At 35.9% G+C, this 22,037-nt stretch overlaps 1 protein-coding gene across 2 annotated transcripts in view; it reads right to left on the bottom strand.

Moving 5' to 3' along the window:
- Window positions 1–3,357: 3,357 nt before the first annotated feature.
- LOC106878740 (dihydropteridine reductase) overlaps window positions 3,358–22,037 on the bottom strand; it is a 37,046-nt gene continuing 18,366 nt past the window's right edge. Inside the window, exons 2-7 of one of the 2 annotated variants that reach the window (XR_016244952.1) lie at window positions 15,826–16,012; window positions 15,193–15,333; window positions 12,454–12,562; window positions 9,181–9,264; window positions 8,896–8,971; window positions 5,706–7,917 (exon numbers count right to left, since the gene is read on the bottom strand). Coding sequence is in view for 1 of the 2 variants with exons in the window: in XM_014928053.3 (XP_014783539.1) it covers window positions 7,818–7,917; window positions 9,181–9,264; window positions 12,454–12,562; window positions 15,193–15,333; window positions 15,826–16,012 (621 nt within the window). In the remaining variant the exon portion in view is untranslated. Of the gene's footprint in view, window positions 7,918–8,895; window positions 8,972–9,180; window positions 9,265–12,453; window positions 12,563–15,192; window positions 15,334–15,825; window positions 16,013–22,037 lie in introns of both variants that reach the window. The other variant, XM_014928053.3, reaches the window with a different exon arrangement.

The following is a 22,037-nucleotide window of genomic DNA, read 5'->3' as shown; positions in this document are numbered from 1 at the left end:
TGCAAGAGTAATAGTTTCAATGCTATAATGCTCTAATCGTTTAGGAATTATTACACAGTTATCTCCATTTTCGGCAACACATTATCTTTTACTTGTTTCAGTTATTGGTATGCAGCCATGCTAAGACACTGTTTTGAGGTTTTTAGTTGAACAACTCGAAGCGAGCACGTTTCGTTTCGTTTCATTTTCAAATTTTGTGCTTATTCTATTGGTTTCGTTTGCTGAACTGTTAAGTTACAGGGATATAAACACATACAACACACACGACCTGTCCACTACAGCAGAAATGGTAATGCTATTCCCCCTGATGAAGAGGATTGTCTCTCAAGAGCCTTGTGCCAGCGCCACATAATAAAGCGCTCATGCAGTTAAAAGAACCCAGCACACTTTGTAAAGTGGTTGGCATTAGGAAGGGCATTCAGCCATAGAAACAAAGTCAAATCAGATTGGAATCTGGTGCAACTCTCCAGCTCTGGTCAAACAGTCCAGCCCATGTCAGCATGGAAAATGGATGTTAAAAGATGAGGATGTTATATTATATATATATATATATATATATACTGACCGAGACCTTTGGAAATGTGCTGTGCGTGAGAAGACCCGGCAAGCCAAGTGAGATCGTTGCCAGGGCCCCTGGACTGGCTCTTGTGCGGGTGGCACATAAGATGTACCATCCTGAGCGTGACCGTTGCCAGTACCGCCTGACTGGCCTTGTAGGGTTTTCGAGCGAGATCGTTGCCAGTGCCCCTGGACTGGCTCTTGTGCGGGTGGCACATAAAAGACACCATGTCGAGCGTGGCCGTTTTCATGCGTGTGACACGTAAAAGCACCCACTACACTCTCTGAGTGGTTGGCGTTAGGAAGGGCATCCAGCTGTAGAAACTCTGCCAAATTAGATTGGAGCCTGGTGTAGCCATCCAGTTGCACCAGTCCTCAGTCAAATCGTCCAACCCATGCTAGCATGGAAAGCGGACGTTAAATGATGAACGAACAATATATAATGGGTTTTCACACACTTTTCATGTACCAAATTCACTCAAGGCTTTGTATGACTCAAGGTTATAGTGGAAGACACTTGCCCAAAGTGCCATGCAGTGAGACTGAACCTGAAACCATGTGGTTGCAAAACGAACTTCTCAACCACACAACCATGCTATATTTAAGCATCATAAATACTACCACCTACTCTTTCACCTCAACAACTTCGTCTGGCACAAGCTTGGCTGTGTTTTAAGAAGCTTTCCTCCCAGTCACATGGTTCCAGGTTCAGTGTCTTCTACTATTGCCTCTGGCCAACCAAAGTCTTGTGAGTAGATTTGGTAGACAGAAACTGAAAGAAGCCCATTGTGTGTGTGTATATATATATATATATATATATATACACACACACCCACATCTGTTTGTGTCTTTGTCTGTCCCTCATCTGTTGGATAACCAGTGTTGGAATGTTCAAGGTGGTGCCCTAGCATGGCTGCAGTCTAATGATTAAAACAAAAGATGAGTTTTGCATTATATATATATATAGAGAGAGAGAGAGAGAGAGAGAGAGAGAGAAAGAGAGAGAGAGAAAGAGAGAAAGAGAGAGAGAGAGAGAGAGAGAGAGAGAGAGAGAGAGAGAGAGAGAGAGAGGGGGGGAGGGGTAAGGACTGAATCAAATCAGTACTTGTGCACAGTTTCTCTTGAAATGGGCAAACTATCATCACTACCACACCATACACAAAACAGTATCAATACAATGACTTGAATTTCATTACACTTCAAGATTAACAGCCATCTACCAGCACATCACACTCAAGATACAGTTCAGCACCTATATGACTATATCTCTGGGTGGGGTTCCTCTTTTCTCAAATTATTGCATACTTAACTACATGCTTTCATTATATTTCACTGTCCAAACTCAGTAAATCATACAACTACACCTTCTCAATCAACTATCAAAAGATATTGCTAATAGCTTTAGCTATTTGATTTATAGTCAATTGCCTGTCATGCTACACCATGTGAACATGATCAATGTTTTCCTTGGTGGTAGAAGTTGCAATATGTCCAGACATTGGGTCATCTTCAAGATTTTCTGTTCCCTTCCTAAATTCAGCTGCCTACATTTGCATTGTTGATAAAGCTGCAGCACCATCTCCTAATGTATCAACCATGAATGTCCAGTTAAACCCTTTTTCTGCAGGTATTTGATAACACCACAATGCCAAATTTTGTCCATTTTCAAGAGAAGTCACTACTAGTTACTTTTGAAGTCTCCTTTGAACAGTCAGATGTTAGTTTACTTGGAAAGGAATAATGTAGTTATTAAATAGAGTTGAAATAGAGTGGGAATTGTGCCGCCAACAGTAGAAACTGTGGTCTTGCCCTGTAAGGAGGAGGAATTTGTAATCCTATTCCAGAAGGGAGGGGCCGTCCAAGAATTTGTGAAGACGTTTACTTGGAAAGGTCAGAGGGGAGGGATCCTCACCTGTACCAAGGACCCTGACTGGCCTTCGCAGGTGGCTGCAGATGTTGTGTGGGAAAAGTATTTGTACAGGGTGATGGATTTCTACCCCAAGGATGCATTCCACTTCATGCTGAAGTGACCCGATCTAGAACCATCGAGGTGCTTGAGTGAAGCACTGAGTCTGGTCAGGCAGTAAAGTGTAAGAGGACGAGTGCCTCATATCGAAGGGGCATGAGGCCCATAAAAAGAAAAGTGTAGGAGGCAAGTGCCTCAGTTCAAGGACTTAATATGGAATGATATTGTGAAGTAAGAGGTTTATAGCCTCAATTGGTAAATTTGTTTAATTTATAAAAGAACAATGTTTTAGAGAAGCAGAGTTCAGCGGGCGGCTTCTGTCTTCTCCCATTAATATCATCGTGTTCATCATTCATCTCATCTCATTAATGTCTTCGTCCAGCCCGCAGCTACTCTATGTACTGCCCTTGTGGCAAATTTAATGAATAAAAGTAGAGTTGAAATTGATGCATGTAAGATTTCAGATCTCTAGCATCACTCCTTCATATGAACTTTTCAGCCCACCTTCATGTGATGGGAGACATTTCCCCAAAAGTCTACACATTGAGATTGAACCCAAGACCATGTGCTCCGCACTCATTCAAGCTTATCCATCATCATCTTTTAGCATCCATTTTTCCATGGGTTGGATGGTTTGACTGGAACTTAGTAAACTAGAGAGCCAGTACAGGCTCCAGTTTGTTTGGCTTGGTTTCTATGGCTGGATGCCCTTCCTAACGCCAACCATTCCAAAGGGTATTGTAGTGGGTACCTTTTACCCGTTTCTGACACAGGTCATTAAAAGGAAAAAAAGGAAAATAATGAGGAAAGAAAGAACACATGAAAAACACTAATTTTGATGAAACAATGCTGCACTGTTTATTGACAAAGATTTGCTATAGAAGTCAGTCACCATCACACTTATTTCAATTTTATCAAATTGGTGAACAATTACATTTAGCAACAAAACAACAGCTGAGTGAATTGATCGATTTTATGATTTGATATAATTGTAATTTCAATTTTAAAAATGCTTAAAAAAAAAAAAGACAACAGCAGTTTGAAAAACATGATTTAATATCAGTTTGAATAAAATCTTAGTGGCAGATTGAACAAAATAATGAAGAATGGTCGTCCCTCCGGAAAAATAATAAAAATTAAGTAAAACAAAAAATATTGAGTGAAAAATTAAATATCAACTGTCAGTAATTTAGATTGTAAAATTAAGGATTGTATTAAAAATATTTGAAAACAACCTTATACATTTTCAGAAATTAGAAACAAGTAAAAATAAAGTTATATTGAAGAAAAAGAAAATTATATTCAATATTTAAGAATTCAGCTGCCAAATTATTTGAAGGTAAAAAAAAAAAAGAAAAAAAAAAATTTATTTTAGATAATGATAAATCATTTATATTAAGTTAATTGAACTTAATTAATGCCCAAATTTAGCAGGGTTATGTGGATTTACAGTGTTACCTTATTAAATATTATAAACTTATTTTGTCCATAATAATAAAAATTTTTCTAAATATCAATAAATCAGGAAATTTTTCACTGACAGCAATATTTAAAGGCATTATTTTGCTTGATAACTATAAAAATAACACTCGTTTTTTCACAGCAAATTTTGAAGCTACACAGTTTCACTGCAACAGCTAACTCCACATCACTGCACAGTTAACAGTAATCATGACACTTTCAATAACAACTATATGAAAAATACAAGTAATGACTGTGATGAACTTTCAAATTTAGAACAATTTATATATTTTTATTTTGCATAATCTATAACTCTTCACAGACAGTAGAATAGGGAAAACCCTTTTCAACATAACTAGAGGTTTTACTTATATATATGTATATATATATATATATATATATATATATATATATATATATATATATATATATATATATATGCACCAGTCTATTTCTTTTCAAGTAGTATTTAGGATTCATACAATGAAAATAGAGGAAATATTTGAATTAATTCAACATTGAAGGATTAACAATTTCTTAAAAATATGTATTTATTTCCAAGATATGAAGAGTTTTTATATAAATAAGAGACTTTTATTTCAGTTAGAGAAAATGATTTCTTGAAAGTCAATGTAAAATATAAATTACTTGATTTAATATAAAATCCGGAATGTATAATATTGTTTAGGAGGGTAATTTATATTGAAAATAGAGGGGCAATAAAACATGTTAGTGGTTTGGATATGCCCTCAAAGAAAAATGAAAGACCATTCTTTAAAATAAATTTATTACAAAGAGTTTTAAAAATTAATAACCCTTTCTACTATAAGCACAAGGCCTGAAATTTGGGGATTGGGAGTTAATTACATCAACCCCAGTGTTCAACTGGTACTTATTTTATCGGTCCCAGAAAGGACAAAAAGGCAAAGTTGACCCCAGCAGAATTCGAGCTCAGAATGTAGAGAGACAAAACACTGCCAAGCATTTTGTTCTGGTGTGCTAACAATTCTACCAGCTCGCTGCCTTATAACAGTTTCAAATTTTGGCACAAGGCCAGCAATTTTGGGGAATGGGGTAAGTCGATCACATAGACCCCGGATTTCAACCAGTACTTATTTTATCGACCTCAAAATGATGAAAGGTAAAGTCAACCTAGGCAGAATTTGAACACAGAACATAAAGATGAATGAAATGCTAAGTATTTTGCCCAGCATGCTAACGGTTGTGCCAGCTCACCACCTTAGCAATAATAATGATAATGGCTAGCATATTTAATAACTTTATGTATGTGCCAGATATGCAATGTTTTTTTTCATGATTAAAAACTGAAAAAAGATTTGAATTATTTTTCCTAAACTGCTAGCTCAAAGTGAATTTCATAATCATTTACATAACTGACTATGTACACAATAAAAAGAAATACAGTTTATAAATTGTAATTATCATTTTTTAAAAAATTATTATTATTATTATATAAAAGAATTTCCACGGAATTAAGGTTCGAAGACAATATATTCAATTTTGTCTTTAAAAACTTATTACATGAAAAAAATAAAAAAAAAATAGAATGTGAAGTCTATAATATTTTTGATGTTATTTTTATATATAACACCAGAGCTCATAAAAATAATTCTGAAAGAATAACATAAATGTTTCTCTTGCAAATGATCATGTCTCTTCAATAGTGTGAGAATTTTTTTTATGATCTTTCAAATTATTGTTTGTTGGGACAGTGGAGTTAATTCAAACATCAGTATTCCAGCTTTGTATTTCAAATATAGGACATTTTCTTTTTAATGCCCAGAATTGCAAGAACTAAATTACTAATTACACAAAGCAACAATGTTTTATTACTCCACAGTAAACTATTTATCAACTAATAATAATAATATGCTGAAGAAGCACAAAGAAGAAATGCCTGCAAACACACTTTTGGCACATTAATTATCAAGTATATGTAACACATAATTATTCTTGACAAATTAGAACAGAAATTGTTTATGTATGTAGTATGTACACAAACATTCTTAGATAGATACACACATACAAGAATTGAAACAAAGCAAGTGATTATACTAACCATTGAAAAATATGTAACACTGTGACAACCTAAATACTTCAACATTTATGAAATCAAAATTTATCCCAATTTGAAAAGAAAAGCTCTTTACTTTCATTAACAAGAAATAAAGTTCTATAGCTAATGAAGGTTTGAGACCTAATGAACCAAACCAAAATTGCATCTCTGTATCAAACCCCTAAAAGATATTGTTTCTGTCAAGTTTCTAAATCTAAAATTTTCTCTTCTTTTTTCAGCTTGTTTTTAATGAAATAATCTTAGATGTGAACCACCATGGATTTTCACTAATTGTTTTTTTTCAGTAGTTTTGTCATATATGTATGAAAAAAAGTAGTGAGAGAAAATATGTAACAGATCAACTAAACTACAATAGCATGAAAATATAGTTACTGGGGTGTTTCTGAAAATGTCAGCTCCAATAATTAACAAGAATTAATAATTAGCAGCAGGAAAGATAAAATAGTTGCCTTTGAAGAATTTATATTTCAACAGTGAAATCCTTTTCTTAACCCATTATCATAAAAGACCAAAGTACCTGAGATTGCCCAAATTTACCTACTCAAATTTACATCAAAATTCTGATGTAAATATTTTAACTGCGTAAGTGATGGATGGCATGATTTCACTAGATAAACACTTGCTGTACACTGCCCAACATTTTTGGACAAGAATTTCAATTCTTCCAAATGTTGGAGATACTTTTATCATTTTCCCATATTTCAATAACAATTTGTCCATTTTTGTAAAATTATATAAGCCTCATATTTAGTAATAGCAACTCTGCAGTGAATAAAATGGTAGACTTTGAAGTAGACAGTTTAATTTCCAACGATGCGAACATTGTTGGACAGCAGTGTTAAAAGTAATGGTTTCTAGAATGAGACTGAAAGGGAAAGAAAGCTTTCAAATGTATCTCTTTCCCAAAATCTTCAGAAGAAAGCAAGCAGACTCAATCGTTCATCTTCATGACACAAAACTCAATGGTTATTTACTTTTGCTTATTCTAATTAGTGATTTTAGATGATAATGGCAGAGCTTAGTCCATATGAAAAACTGTTAACAGAGGGAAAAGGAGAACAAACTGAATGAAATTAAGACATTAATATAATTAGGGTCTTTTAGTAAGCTACATAATATATTTTAGAATTGAAATGAAACACATGAGGATGTATTTTAGTTAGGAATATAGTAACAGAAAAGGTTAAATTTCTTTTGTTATATACGATCATCTATAAGGCAAACAGAACCTTTAGCTTGTAAATTCTTGCCATAAAGTTATGCATTAACGAATACAGAATTCTATCAGTTACATGGAGCAATATGAAGTCACAACCTTATATGCCTCTATCCTTATATTCCATTTGATTCTCTACTAATGAAGCAGTGCTATTCACTTCACAGCTTACAGGCAAATTCATATAAGATACCTCTTGCTTAGATAGGGGTAAAATAGGACTAAAATAGATAAGACTAGGAGCAAATTTTTAACATGCAATCCCTTACAAAATCATTTAACAGTATGATGGAGATGAAGGGAATGAGAACTAGGCACTCAGGTGACATCAACAGACTTCCTCTAGCATACAATTACAAACATTGCACAATCATTGAAAAGAATTTTCAGACTCCATTGTCAGAAAATAATTGTAAAGCTACTGGTATGTTGGTTATTCCATTATATCGTGAACCATTTGAGAGCAAACCCATCACAGTACTTAGCAAAGAACCAAGCCTGTTTTCCTGTAGTAGTATTTAGCAAAGGACCAAGTCTGTTTTCCCGTCTTTGGTGACCATTTTCACCAAGCTTCCATTGGCAGGGCGTTCTTTGTCCATGCACCATTTATAGAAGAGCCTGAAACAAAAAGATACAAAATCTAAAATTGTTGTTGTTGTTGTTTTAACCTCAGGTCAGCTGACTGAGTAGACCAATGACGAAAGGTGCTTCAGCCATGACTGGCCCTCAAGTATTACATATCTAAACCAATGCTATACAAAGTGTCACCATCAGCATGGTAGGAAGGGTGTTATTTGATGTAAATCCAGTTACCATTTCTAGCAGGTAGAGTGATTAGATAGAGGCTCCTTTGGTGACAATTTTTAGGTAACAGGGTCATTTACAATTGAAATAATAACTCATACATCACAGGTAATATACAAAGTTAACTTGCAAATTATAACAAATTTTTCAAACTGTTATCCTCATGATTGAGGTTAAAATGCTTCCACTGGCATGATCTGTGTGATTTACATGCATCAGTAGCCTCGTGGATACGAACATTGTTCTTAGTAAACAAAAAAGTTCCTAGTTCAAATCTAGTCTGGTACAATGTACACATCCAGAAATGGGACAAGATGATGTTTAGAGCTGAAACTGACTGAATTAGGACCCAAAATGTAAATTTTTTTCTTTAAATGGTGAAGTTAGACAGTCTGAAAAATTATCTTATTACAAATGTTTCACAGACAATTATAAAGTATACTACAGTTCTTCAACTGTCATCCCCGAATTATCTGTTTTACTACAAAAATCAAATCCAAAGATAACCAGGCATGGCTGTGTGGTTAAGAAACTTGCTTTGCAACCACATGGCTTCAGTTTCAATTCCATTGTGTATCACCTTCAGTAAGCATCTTTTACCATAGCCTGGGCCAACCAATGCCTTGAGTGAATTTGATAGATGTAAACTGAGTGGAAGCCTATTGTGTGTGTGTGTGTGTGTGTGTGTGTATGTGTGTGTATCCACACACTGCTAAACAGGTGTTGGTTTGTTTATATCCTTATAACTCACAGTTCAACAGAAGAGACCAACAGAATAAGTATCACACTTACAATAATGAGTACATGGGTCAATTTGTTCAACAAAAATCTTTCTTGATGGTACCCAAGCATGGCTATAGTTCAATGACTGAAACCAGTGAAAAAGATGGTTGTTATGAAACAGAAGACTTCAATTCATATGTTGTTGCAGATATAGTTTTGATAAACAGGCCATGATAGAGAATGAAACCCTAATTTCACCCACAAACCCCTGACATGACCCCACATTTAGCAGGTGACAAACGGGCTAATGAACCAATGAATGATGGTGGTGAAAATGTTAATGGCTCTACTTACTCAGACACAAAGTCCAATGATGTCCAAGTCGTTTGGTCAGCTTTGGCCATCCATTTCCTGTTATTTGGAGTATCTAGGACTACACTGAAAAATGAATATGAAACATTGAAGGAATAAAAATTAAATTCATTTTAAAAAATACAAACCAACATCAAATTGGGAACTATTTGAAAATATAACTTTAAAATGTTTTTTTTTTCTTTGTGTAATGATATTTAATCTTAAAGTGGTTTAGCTTAAATAAATACTAAGAAGAGATGAGGGTTACAATATCTGATGTATGAAGCATTCAAATAATTGTCAAATGTAATGCTTTTTTATTCACATTGTTTTGAATTTATCATAGGTGTGGCCACTTGATAAGAAGCTTGCTTCCCAACCACATGGTTCCAGGTTCAGTCCCACTACACTTTAGGCAAGTGTCTTCTACTATAGCCTCAGGCCAACGAAAGCTTTGTGAGTGGATTTGGTAGATGGAAACTGAAAGAAGCCTGCCGCGCATGTATGTGTATGCATATATTTATGTCTTTGTTTGTACCACCCCACCATCGCTTGACAACCAATGTTGGTATGTTTATGTCCCCGTAACTTAGGGTTCGACAAAAGAGACTGATAGAATAAGTACTAGGCTTACAAAGAATAAGTCCTGCGGTTGATTTCTTCAACTAACAAACCCTATAAGGTGGTGCTCCAGCATAGCCACAGTTAAATGACTGAAACAAGTAAAAGAATATCTCATAACTGAGATTTTGATGATGTGACTAAATTTTTAGAATGGAGCCTGGTGTAGCCATCTGGTTTCACCAGTCCTCAGTCAAATCGTCCAACCCATGCTAGCATGGAAAGCGGACGTTAAACGATGATGATGATGATGAATGGTTAGCTGAGATCTAACTTGCTTACTTCATGCTCTTGCTTGATGGGGCTAAGGTCATCCCAGGTTAGTGGTCCCAGGGACATCATGCTTAGAGCTGACCAGATCCACCAGTGCCCCACATTGCTGGAAGTCCCATGCCAGCCTCTTCGCATCCTCCAAGGTGACATTGAGCCTCTGGAGGTATTCCTTAACCACATCCAGTCATCTGGTACAGGGCCTGCCATGAGGTCTATTCTTTTTTATTCTAGGCACAAGGCCCGAAATTTTGGGGGAGGGGGCCAGTCGATTAGATAACCCCCAGTACGCAACTGGTACTTAATTTATCAACTCCGAATTTGAACTCAGAACATAAAGACAGACGAAATACCGCTAAGCATTTCACCCCCGGCGTGCTAACGTTTCTGCCAACTCGCCACCTTATTATATTATATAATACAGGCCTATTCCTGTGGTGGATGTTATTGCTGCTTAACATCTGGACAGCTCTGGCTAACAGAATTATGATTATAGGTGCTTCAATCCTGGCTCCCCTGTCTTTCTGCATTTCAGCCATAATATATCTACAATTACGTTATCTAATGTATATTTTTTTTTTTTTTTAAGATAGCAAGTTGTGATATGAGGGAAATTTAGCTATTTTTAGTTGTTGGAGAGACCACTTAGAGGTTCTGTCATCGACTGATATTTTATTACAAGTTTCCGAGTAACAACGGGGGACAACTCTGGATGAGGTCCTTATTTTAACTTCAACAAAAGCGACAAACAGGAAGAATCGTTTATTCCGCCTATATGTTCTCATTTCAAATTCCGCCGATGTCGACTTTTCCTTGCATCCTTTCGGGGTCGATAAATACCAGTTGAGTAATGCGGTCGATATATTTCACTAGCGTCCATCCACAAAATTTCAGGTCTCATGTCTGTACTGGAAAGGACTATTTTAAAATTCAACATAACTCATCGAACTAGTAACAAAACAAATCGTTCCGTAAAATACAACAGAAAAGTATATTTGTTGCCGTAGAACAAAAAGATAATTACTTAGAAATTAAACAATTCTGAGATCAGAATTATTTAATTTTTAAAACAATTCGATTATTGTACACCAACAGATATAGATTCCTGTTTTTAAATATCAACTTAGTTCAGGGGAATAGAAGTAGTGCTCACGATTTGATTGATCAATATACACAATAAACGTCTGCAGTTCAATATTTATAGGGAAAATGTAAGGGAGATAACACTGTATAATCAATGCTTCTTTAGTACTTGGAGTTATGATTAATGGTGTAATAAAAACTCCGTAAATAAGAAGGATTGTTATATCTTATAATCCTTGTTTACGGAGTTTTTATTCTTACACACTTTGTACTTTAGGCATAAGGCTTGATATTTTGAAACGGGACAAGTCGATTACATCGATCCCCAGTACTCAAGAGAAAGGATAAAAGACAAAGTCAAACTCGGTGGAATTTGAACTCAGAACATAAAGCTAAAAGAGATACCTAAGCATTTTCTTTGGCATGCTGACAATTCTGTCAGCTCACCACCTTTATAACGAATATGATTTCTTTTATTGGCTACAAGGGACCAAGACATGGGGGATAATATCAAAGCACGAGATACAAAAAGAAAACAAAAGCAGGAACTCAACAAATACACTGTTGATCTGTATGACTTACGTGTGACTTGTGACTGCGAGGGTAGCCAAATCACAACAGAATTGTTTCACTATTAAGTGACATCAGCATTGATTCTTTGTTAGAGCCTAAGGACCAATACGTTTACTGCAAAGCGCGATACTAATATGATAATGGCAAGACAAAACATTTTCAAAGTTGTCCCCCCTTTGTCTCCCACCACCACTTGACAACCAGTGTTGGTGTGTTTACATCCCTGTAGCTTAGTGGTTCAGCAAATGACCTCAATAGATTAAGTATCAGTCTTGAAAAAATTAGTATTGAGGTTAGTTCATTCAACTAAATATTCTTCCAAGGTGGTGCCCCTGTCCCAACCACTAATGACAAACAAAATATACAAACACACACACACACACACATATATACGTGTGTGTGTGTGTGTGTGTGTGTGCGTGTGCGCGTGCTTGTATTCTCAGCAGAAATGTACAGACCTTGCAAAACAAAAATATATATATATACAGTGGTTTGACAACTGAAGGCTACTTCTAAGTAAACAAGGGTCAATTGTAGAATACTGTCTCAAAGAGTTTCATCCAACCCAGGCCACTATGGAGAAAGTAAATTTAAAACAAAACGGCAACAACAATAATGATGATGATAATTAATGTTGTAAAGAGGATAGACCTTTTAGAATATGTAATCTTTATTACAAGAATATCGCAAGAAATTGTTCCAATGAAGTGATCAGTCAAAACTTACGGTAAGGTGGCCAGAGCTACAGCACGAGAAGGGAGTCCACTTTTGTCACCAGCCAAACTTTTGGTCAATTGATGTACAGCAGCCTTTGCCATTCCATAGCCAATCATACCTGAAATAAGGGAAAACTCAAAATAAATAATACATTACAATAGAAAGTCATAAAACATTGTTTTTTTTTTTTGTATTTGGTTAGCAAGATTTTTAATATGAGATCATTTGTTGAAATGAATTTTTATCCATGTTGGGACGGTCATTATGCCAATTATAAACACATACACTGATTCTATTTCACTTATTATAATCATTATTATTTAGGAAATTAGTTAACTAATTGAATGTCTGATTATTTGATTAACTGAACAGACTTGAAGAGAGGGTGTGTCGTTGATGAAGTCACAAATGGTGATAAAAGAAGTGACAAACATAACTGATTGAATGTTTGACCGAACAATTAATCAAACCGTTACTTAGTTAAATAGGTTGACTAATTGACTAATCCAAACATTATAACTGAAACAGAACCTGTGTGTGTGTGTGAGAGAGAGAGAGAGAGAGAAAGAGAAAGAGAGAGAGAGAGAGAGAGAGAAAGAGAGAGAGAGAGAGAGAGAGAGAGAGAGAGAGAGACAGAGAGAGAGACAGAGAGAGAGACAGAGAGAGACAGAGAGAGACAGAGAGAGACAGAGAGAGACAGAGAGAGAGAGAGAGAGAGAAAGATAGAGAAAGATAGAGAGAGAGAGAGTTTATTGGCATATTGATCCTCTTAAGATGTAACAAAATCATAAAACACACACATTTGACATTCAACATAGCCATCATAATCATCTACTGATACTTATGAAGGAACCTTTAATGGTTGTCATATATGCCAGAAATAACAGTCAAATCGATTTCTAACCACTGTCTTCAAAAACAAAAGATTACGTTGGATATTGTATGTAATTTTACAGTGTTTAAAGAAATAAAGCAGGCTGGCCATGTCAAGAGTATCCTGTATCATTGGTCCTTTCTATCAGGATTGGCCTGTAGATGACCACAACAATATCAATTTGTCTCCAAAATACACATGTTTATATTGCAATAGATACAGGTGTCATAAATCACCGACAGTGACCTAACAATTAAGCTCCTGAATACCATGACGAACTGTTTAACCCAGGTTTTGTACGAAATAGTTCAATTAGTGTTTAGATATTTAACATGCTTGCTCCAACACAACCTACCAGAGGGTTGTGGTGGTACGTCTGCAAGACCCACACAATCTACTGGTGGATCGTGGTTAATAAACAGCATCAGTGATAGAGTGAAAAAAATATGGCTCTCATATCAAAATTAAGATACCATATTAGGATTCTGAAACAAAATGAGAAATGAGGCTCAAGAAGCAATGTGCTAATATGAGGAGGGCTAAATAGGGTAACTAGGAATAATTATTCAATGGGAAGGGGGAAGAATAACAATATTAGTCAATTGCTAAAATTTTCATTTTCACAAATATATGGGAGACAACTCTAAACGGATTTAAAGCTTATGCCTTTCTTTATCAGTGAAGTGTAGCCTTCATTCTACTGGCTGAAATAGAAACGAGAGAATCAGAGTACACTGGTTGACATAGGAACACAGAACTGCTGAGACAATAATTCAAGGAAACCATCCATTCGAAAATCAATGGTGACAGGAAAGGAATTTTATATAAGACTCTCTCATATTGTCGGACTCCAGTCAAACAAACAAACCCTGTCCCCTGCATTGATCAAATTCTACCACCAACAGTGAATTTGAGCTAAAAGATCTAAAGGGCATTATTTAGTGAATAAAACATAAAAACACGACTAAACAATAAAGGACTGAAGTTCTTTTGACGCCTTTAAGTATGGGGGGGGGGAGGGGTTCACAACTCTGACACAGAAATGCTCAGCAACTAAAACTGGAGTTGCAATACCTAGGATCTCGTGAGCCAATAAGGGAAACTTTGTAGTCACTAAAAATAGCAGCCAAATTCCCTTAATCTTTTTCATATAATATTTCTTTTGAAATACATTGCTGTTAACTTTATAGTCTATTTTCAGATGACACCTTTCAAAAGTAATTGCAATAGTTCAATGATGTTTTCATATTTCAACAAACAGCACAGTACAGTTAATCAGAGAAATACTTTTAATCATATCCTATAATTGGTTGCCTTCAGCATGTGTGTGTGTGTGTGTGTCCATTAAAGACAAGGCTGAAGAATTTTGTGAAAGAAATAAGAAACAGTTCAAGAAAGGTTGGACAAGACACCAGAAAAGACATGCTACTATGTTATATTTCTTTTTATGGTGTTGTATCACACACACACACACACACACACACACACAGATGCAGGCATAGCTGTGCCACATAAAAAGCACCAAGTACACTCTGTAGAGTGGTTGGCATTAGGAAGGCATCCAGCCATAGAAACCAAGCCAAAACAAACTATGGAACCTGATGTGGCCCCTGCCCTTACCAGTTCCTGTCAAGCCATCCAACCTATGCCAGCATGGAAAATGGACATTATATGATGATGATGGTGATGATAAAGAGCATAGTGATGACATACTGAAACTAAAACACTTGTAGTGTGAAAGACATTAACCATTCAAAGAAAAAAACTCAACACCAAATAATAAATGTTGAGAGGAAATTAACAGATTTAGAGTGATTTTGAAAGGTCAAAGTGTCTTCCATGCTGTAACCGTTATATTTTTATTCTGACAGTACCTGGTGTCCCATCAGTTGCAGGTGCTGCTCCTGGAAGAGTCAAAAGACCACCTTCTTTTAAATGCTTTGCCGCTAAACTAGAGGCGATGACAGATGACCAAACACTTTGCTTCCACATGTCATCAGCACTCTTCAGGAAGTCTGTAATTAACAAATAAAATTTTTTCTTTTGAATATTAATGAATATTATTACCATTTAATATGAAAGAGGAAAATTGAGAATACAATACAATACTTTGTTTCATTCTATTGAGTTTCACCACAATTAACTATTCCTGTTGTTCATCTCCAATTAAAAGACTGACTGACAAACAAATGCATGGACACATTCACAGAGACACAAACATACAGACAGCGAACCGGACACATTCACAGACAGTTACACACACACACATGTACTGACATGTGCAGACATATGTAAAGAGACATGCATGCATGCAAACATGAGCAGACAGATGTGCAGACATGCACACACACAGTTATGCATACATACACAAAAGCACAGACATGCATATACATACTCAGACACATGCATGCAATGATCAATGCACACAAATACACACACAAACACATACATACACACATTCACCAAGTGTGCAATAAATTAAGGTAGTGACAATATAACCAACTTACCTTTAGAACCAGCGTTGCCACCAGCCCATCCTCCTGCCACACACAATATGGCATCTAACTTGTTCTCACCAAGACTTTCTGAGAGTTTCTTTGAGATTTCTTCGTTTTGCTCATGCAAAGTAGAACCAGTGACTTGTACATTAAAGTGGGCCTCGTCATTGTCGATCCTGTCAACTGACCCAACCCACTGCAACAAAGAGAATTGAACAGGTTAAAACCAGTGGCTTACTATGGGCCCTGGCACAGTATTATACACTGTATTTAAAGTTGAACAATGAAATTAATATTCACTCTAAAATTAACATTAAAAAAGAAAAAAACTGATTTAAACTCACTGCTATATTTATTGGTTTCAAATTTTAGGGGAAGCACTAAGTTGAATACATCAACCCTGGTGCTCAAATGCTATTTATTTTATTGACCCTAAGAGGCTAAAAGGCATTGCTGACCTTGGTGGAATTTGAACTCAGAACATAACGATGCATGAAATGCTAAGCATTTGGCCCAACTTGCTGCCTTAGTTGTTACATACATTTCTGATTAAATATATTTATTTCAATTAATTTTGAAAATAACAAAAAGTTTAGTAAAATAACTCATTATTCGCTGACGTTTGGAACATAGATTAATGCGAAATTCGATGAAAAGTTTTAACTTGGATCACTTTCAAACAGGAAGTTTGTAGCATGAAATCAGGTAGTCTTGGGCAGGTTGGTGTCAAAGGGGTTACCAAAAAGAATAACATGTCCTTTGCAGGACCTTTCAAAACTTGAAAAGAGGCCTTATGGACTGCTACAACATCTACTTTAACCCCTTTGTTATATTTCTGTGGAGATACATTGTCTTTGTTCCAATTAATTTTGGAAATAATGAAAAATTTTAAGTAAAATAACACGGTATTAAACTGGCATTTAAACCATAGATTAACATGGAATTTTGATAGAAGGTGGAGCAAGAGTACACACATGGATGGAAAGTGTCACTGAAGAGGTGACAGATGTGTGATGAAAGATTTCTGGACAATGGTCAGAAGTTAGAATAACAGTAATAAAGGAGTGAAGAATGAATATATAGTGCATGTCTTTATTTGGCAAAAGGAAAACAAAAAAAATGACCATCCTAAAATACAATATCTAATTTAACTCTTTAGCATTTAAACCTGTCACATCTGGCTAAAATATTCCACATGTGCAAGATGTCTCAGATGAAATAGTCCTTTCACATAAATTTCATTATGTCCAAGTGCCCACTGCACCAGGTTGCTTTGAGTAGACCTCATAGTAAACTTGTCTAATGATATACCCTTTCTTATTTAATCTTTCAGTGTTTAAACTGGCCATATTCGGCCTAAATCTATTTGTTTTTTTGTTCAAATCAGCCAGATTCTACTTATCACACCTACCAAAATTTGAAACCAATATTAGACTAGGCAGCAAATTAGGTTTCCAAATTCAGTGTGCCTTGAATAACATTACATTGTGCAATGATAAGAAATTATGTTGCACATGCATGACAACATTTAAAGCATGTGTTTGTAATTGAAAAAAAAAAAAAAAAAATTTGTAGGCACAAGGCAATAAATTGCTAAACTTTAATGTTATGATAACAATGCTTTCACCTCTGAAGATTAGAAAGCACTATGCAGATTTAACACCAGTCAACACCACTGCAAGATAAATGCTAACCTTATCTTAATTATCAGGTCTAGTTGCACTCGAAAATATCTCTAGGATCTTATAGTGCCTATAACCCAACACTTTTCTTAGTTTGGTCCCTTTCTTATGACTTATCATTACACTCCCCATCCATCATTGTAGAACAGAAAGACAATATGGTCATTTACCTTTACTTGTTTCAGTCACTAGACTTTAGCCATGCTGGGGAAATGCCTCAAATTTTTAGTTGAATGAATCAAACCCAGTACTTTATTACTTTGTTTTTACAGGGACACAAATACACCAACACCGGTTGTTACGGGGACACAAATACACTAACACCGGTTGTTGAGTGAGTAGTGATGGGGGGGGGGGGGGGACAAACAGACACAAACACATACATACATACATAGGTGCAGGAGTGGCTGTGTGGTAAGTAGCTTGCTTACCAACCACATGGTTCCAGGTTCAGTCCCACTGGATGGCACCTTGGGCAAGTGTCTTCTACCATAGTTTCAGGCTGACCAAAGCTTTGTGAGTGGATTTGGTAGACAGAAACTGAAAGAAGTTTGTCGTGTGTGTGTGTGTGTGTGTGTGTGTATACACACACACAAACACACATACTAGCTGACGTATCTGGTAATTCCCAGAAAAGCGGGGCTTATCCCTTGGTTCCGTTCTCATAATTGTTTCGCTAATCCAATAACAATACAAAGTATGTAGTCCTTAAAACGGTGTTTGTGCATTTACAGAGAATACCGAACTGTCTTACACAGGATCTTGTTTTTAGGATTTCCCAATAAGCTATGAATACCCAAATTGTGAAGTCAGTTATGTAATAATATGAAATTAGTTACCCGATAGTAAGGATTCAAATAAAATAGCCCCGAAAAAGGCTTTGTGTTCCCAGAGTATATAGAACTTAGGAGGAAATACTAATAAGATATGTATACTGAAATTGTGAAGCATGTTTCGTAATAACAGGCTAATCAGATATGAGGTAATAACAATTCAAAGTAAATAACTCCGAAAAGGGCTTTTGTACATTCCCAGAGAATATTACCCTCAGCGGCGCTAATATTGGTATATTCATGAATAAGTCACTAACTGAAATAAGTGGATCAATTGTTTAGGAAAATACTATTTACTTGTTTAAGGGTCGTACTGGATAAATTGCGAAAATAACTAACAGTTCAAATACTAAGAAATAAGCATATTCAATTTGATTTATACCAAATGATTTAGGAAACTTAATGAGTTATTTCCCTTGACTGTTAAAATGAAATATATTAGATATATGTAAGGATCCCTTCCAGGGGCTATATTATCGATTTTTTCAACAATCTGAGTATGCCATGAGGTTTCCACTCATGAGTTCTACTCACATGTCAGGTTCCATCAAAATCTATAAAATGATGTAGGAGTTAGCTAACAATTCCACAAACACACCCACAGACAGAATTTCCCACATATGTAGTAGATATGTGTGTGTGTATGCACATGTATGTGTTTGTGTCTGTGTTTGTCCCCCCACCATTGCTTGACAACCGATGTCCGTGTGTTTACATCCCTATAACTTAGCAGTTCAGCAAAACAGATCAATAGAATAAGTAATAAGATTACAAAGAATAAGTCGTGAGGTTTATTTTTTTTCAACTAAAGGTTGTGCTCCAGCATGGCTGCAGTCAAATGACTGAAAAAAGTAAAAGAATAAAAGAATATATATATATATATATATATATATATATGTATACACACACACACACGCACCTACCTACCCATGGCCACAGTCAAATGACAAACAAAAGAAAAATGAAAATATGAAAAAGGTCAAATTTTGTGGAGAGGGGCAAGTCAGTTACATTGACCCCTGTACTCAACTGGTACTTAATTTATCAACACCGAAAGGAGAAAAGGCAAAGTTGACCTCAGTGGAATTCAAACTCAGAACAAAGCTGTACAAAATGACACTCGGCATACGGTCCAGCATGTTTAATGACTGCCACCTTGCTGTCTTGGTTCGTTAATATAATAAAAGAAAAAAAACATTTACATACCAGTTTTATAAACCAGATTTTATTGCTAAAACTTAATATCACACAAACAACAATTCCAATTTATGACATTGTTTAAGGGCACTTGTTAAATCTTCATGTCTCATAAATCTAGAAATCTGACATCACTTTTTACATTGCTAATCACTTATAATATTTACTTTTAGTTACACCAGCATTTTCGAAAAAAAAAAAAGAAAAGAAAGAAAAAAGAAAAGAAAGAAAAAAGAAAAATGTATAGGTGCAGGAGTGGTTGTGTGGTAAGTAGCTTGCTTACCAACAACATGGTTCCGGGTTCAGTCCCACTACGTGGCATCTTGGGCAAGTGTCTTCTATTATAGCCTCGGGCTGACCAAAGCCTTGTGAGTGGATTTGATAGACAGAAACTGAAAGAAGCCCGTCGTATATATGTATATATATATATATATATATGTGTGTGTTTGTCCCCCTAACATCGCTTGACAACTCATGCTGGTGTTTCATGTCCTCGTAACTTAGCAGTTTGGCAAAAGAACCGATAGAATAAGTACTAGGCTTCCAAAGAATTGGGATTGATTTGCTCGACTAAAGGCGGTGCTCCAGCATGGCCGCAGTCAAATGACTGAAACAAGTAAAAGAGTTTATTGCATTTTCTTTTATCTTTTACTTGTTTCAGTCATTTGACTCTGGCCATGCTGGGGCACTGCCTTGAAGGGTTTTAGTCAAAGAAATCGACCCCAGGACTTATTTTTTAAGCCTAGTACTTATTCTACCAGTCTCTTTGGCTGAATCGCTAAATTATGGGAATGTAAACAAACCAACACCAATTATCAAGCAATGGTGGAGGACAAACACACACACACACATTATATATGATGGGTTCCTTTCAGTTTGTGGATACTAAATATGCTCACAAAGGCTACAGTAGAAGACACTTGCCCTAGGTGCCACGCAGTGAGTCTGAACCCAAAACCATGTGGTTGCATAGCAAGTTTCTTATGTGGGTATCTATACTTGCCCGAGATAGACGGAAATAGTGGAGACATAATCTACAGGCTGAGCTTCACTAATTTCCAAACAAGGAAATATTTCCCCATGGCAAGGCATGCTTTTCATGGAAGACTGGAAATAAATAACCTCGCTTATATGACAATGATGCTCATTTACAACTATCATATGATGTCTACAACAGGTTTCTTTCAGTTTGCAGGTGTTAAATCCCTCACAAGGCTTTGGTCAGTCTGAGGCTAAAGAAGACTCCCACCACCACCAATAATAACTATTGTGTTTCAGCTCAGAAGTTGCAGTCATGCTGGAGCACCACTGCTTGTTAAACCATGTCGCTCTTCTGCATCTGTTTTGATATAACTGAACTGAGAAGTGAATTTAAAATACTGACTGATTAAAAAGAATTTGGTTCTTTAACACCAAGTTGTTCTACATGAAGACCTATGATCAAAAGGCATTTCAACCATGACCATCCTTCATTTTTTCAAACAGTACTGCCTGATTGGCCTTCGTGCCGGTGGCACGTAAAAGCACCCACTACACTCTCGGAGTGATTGGCATTAGGAAGGGCATCCAGCTGTAGAAACTCTGCCAAATCAGATTGGAGCCTGGTGTTGCCATCCGGTTTCACCAGTCATCAGTCAAATCGTCCAACCCATGCTAGCATGGAAAGCGGACGTTAAACGATGATGATTATAGATGATAATGAGTATATCATTATATCTAGGACTATATTGTGATGTATATTTTTTTTATTAAAGGATAATAGGATATGAGGAAGGAGATTTGGTTGCTATTTCTGGCATAGATAGAGACTAATAAAGGCTTCCTTTATTGGCCCATGTACGGAATAAGTATAGCAATCTAAAAAAATTAAAATGGTACATGTTAGAATGAGAACTTGAAACCAAGGAGGGAGGGAAATGAGAAATCTGAAGAAAGCTAGTTGTAGGTCAAGTGTAAAAGAATAGTCTTGTTCTCTTTTAATCTGCCTTATCCCCTCCACCACATATTGAAGACAGGATTTTTTTTTTTTTTAAGCTCAAGTGTCAAACAGTTATAAAACAAGACAGCAGCCCCCTTCTTTCACTGATGCAGGTACTATTAAAACAGAACAAATAACCTCTTGAAATATCATCACTAGACAGCAAAAAACTTCTTTTTTTTTTTGATAGATCTTTATATTTCTTTTTTATTATTTTTCATAAACACATAAAAGATGAGAAGTGGGGGGAGGGTCACATAATCTAATGGAGACACTTGTTTGTACAGAGACAGAAGTGAAGAAAGATTACTTTGCAGTCTTTTACTGATTGTAAACCTAATACAGTTTCCTAATGGAATGAAAACACTTGTATAGAAAGATAAGAGCTACGATCACTTCAACCTGATTATTGGTACCATTCCATATCCACAGTCAAACCGATGACACATGCTTTGGTAAAACTCAAAAATGATTAATAAGATATATTAAGCATTAGTGTCACACCTAAACTGATACAGCACCAGCTTTTGG

Source organism: Octopus bimaculoides, chromosome 18 (genome assembly GCF_046866305.1).
Source record: "Octopus bimaculoides isolate indiv1 chromosome 18, ASM4686630v1, whole genome shotgun sequence".
In the NCBI taxonomy this organism is placed as follows: domain Eukaryota; kingdom Metazoa; phylum Mollusca; class Cephalopoda; order Octopoda; family Octopodidae; genus Octopus; species Octopus bimaculoides.
Note: the sequence above shows the minus strand (reverse complement) of the source record. Positions and strands in the feature narration are given on the sequence as shown.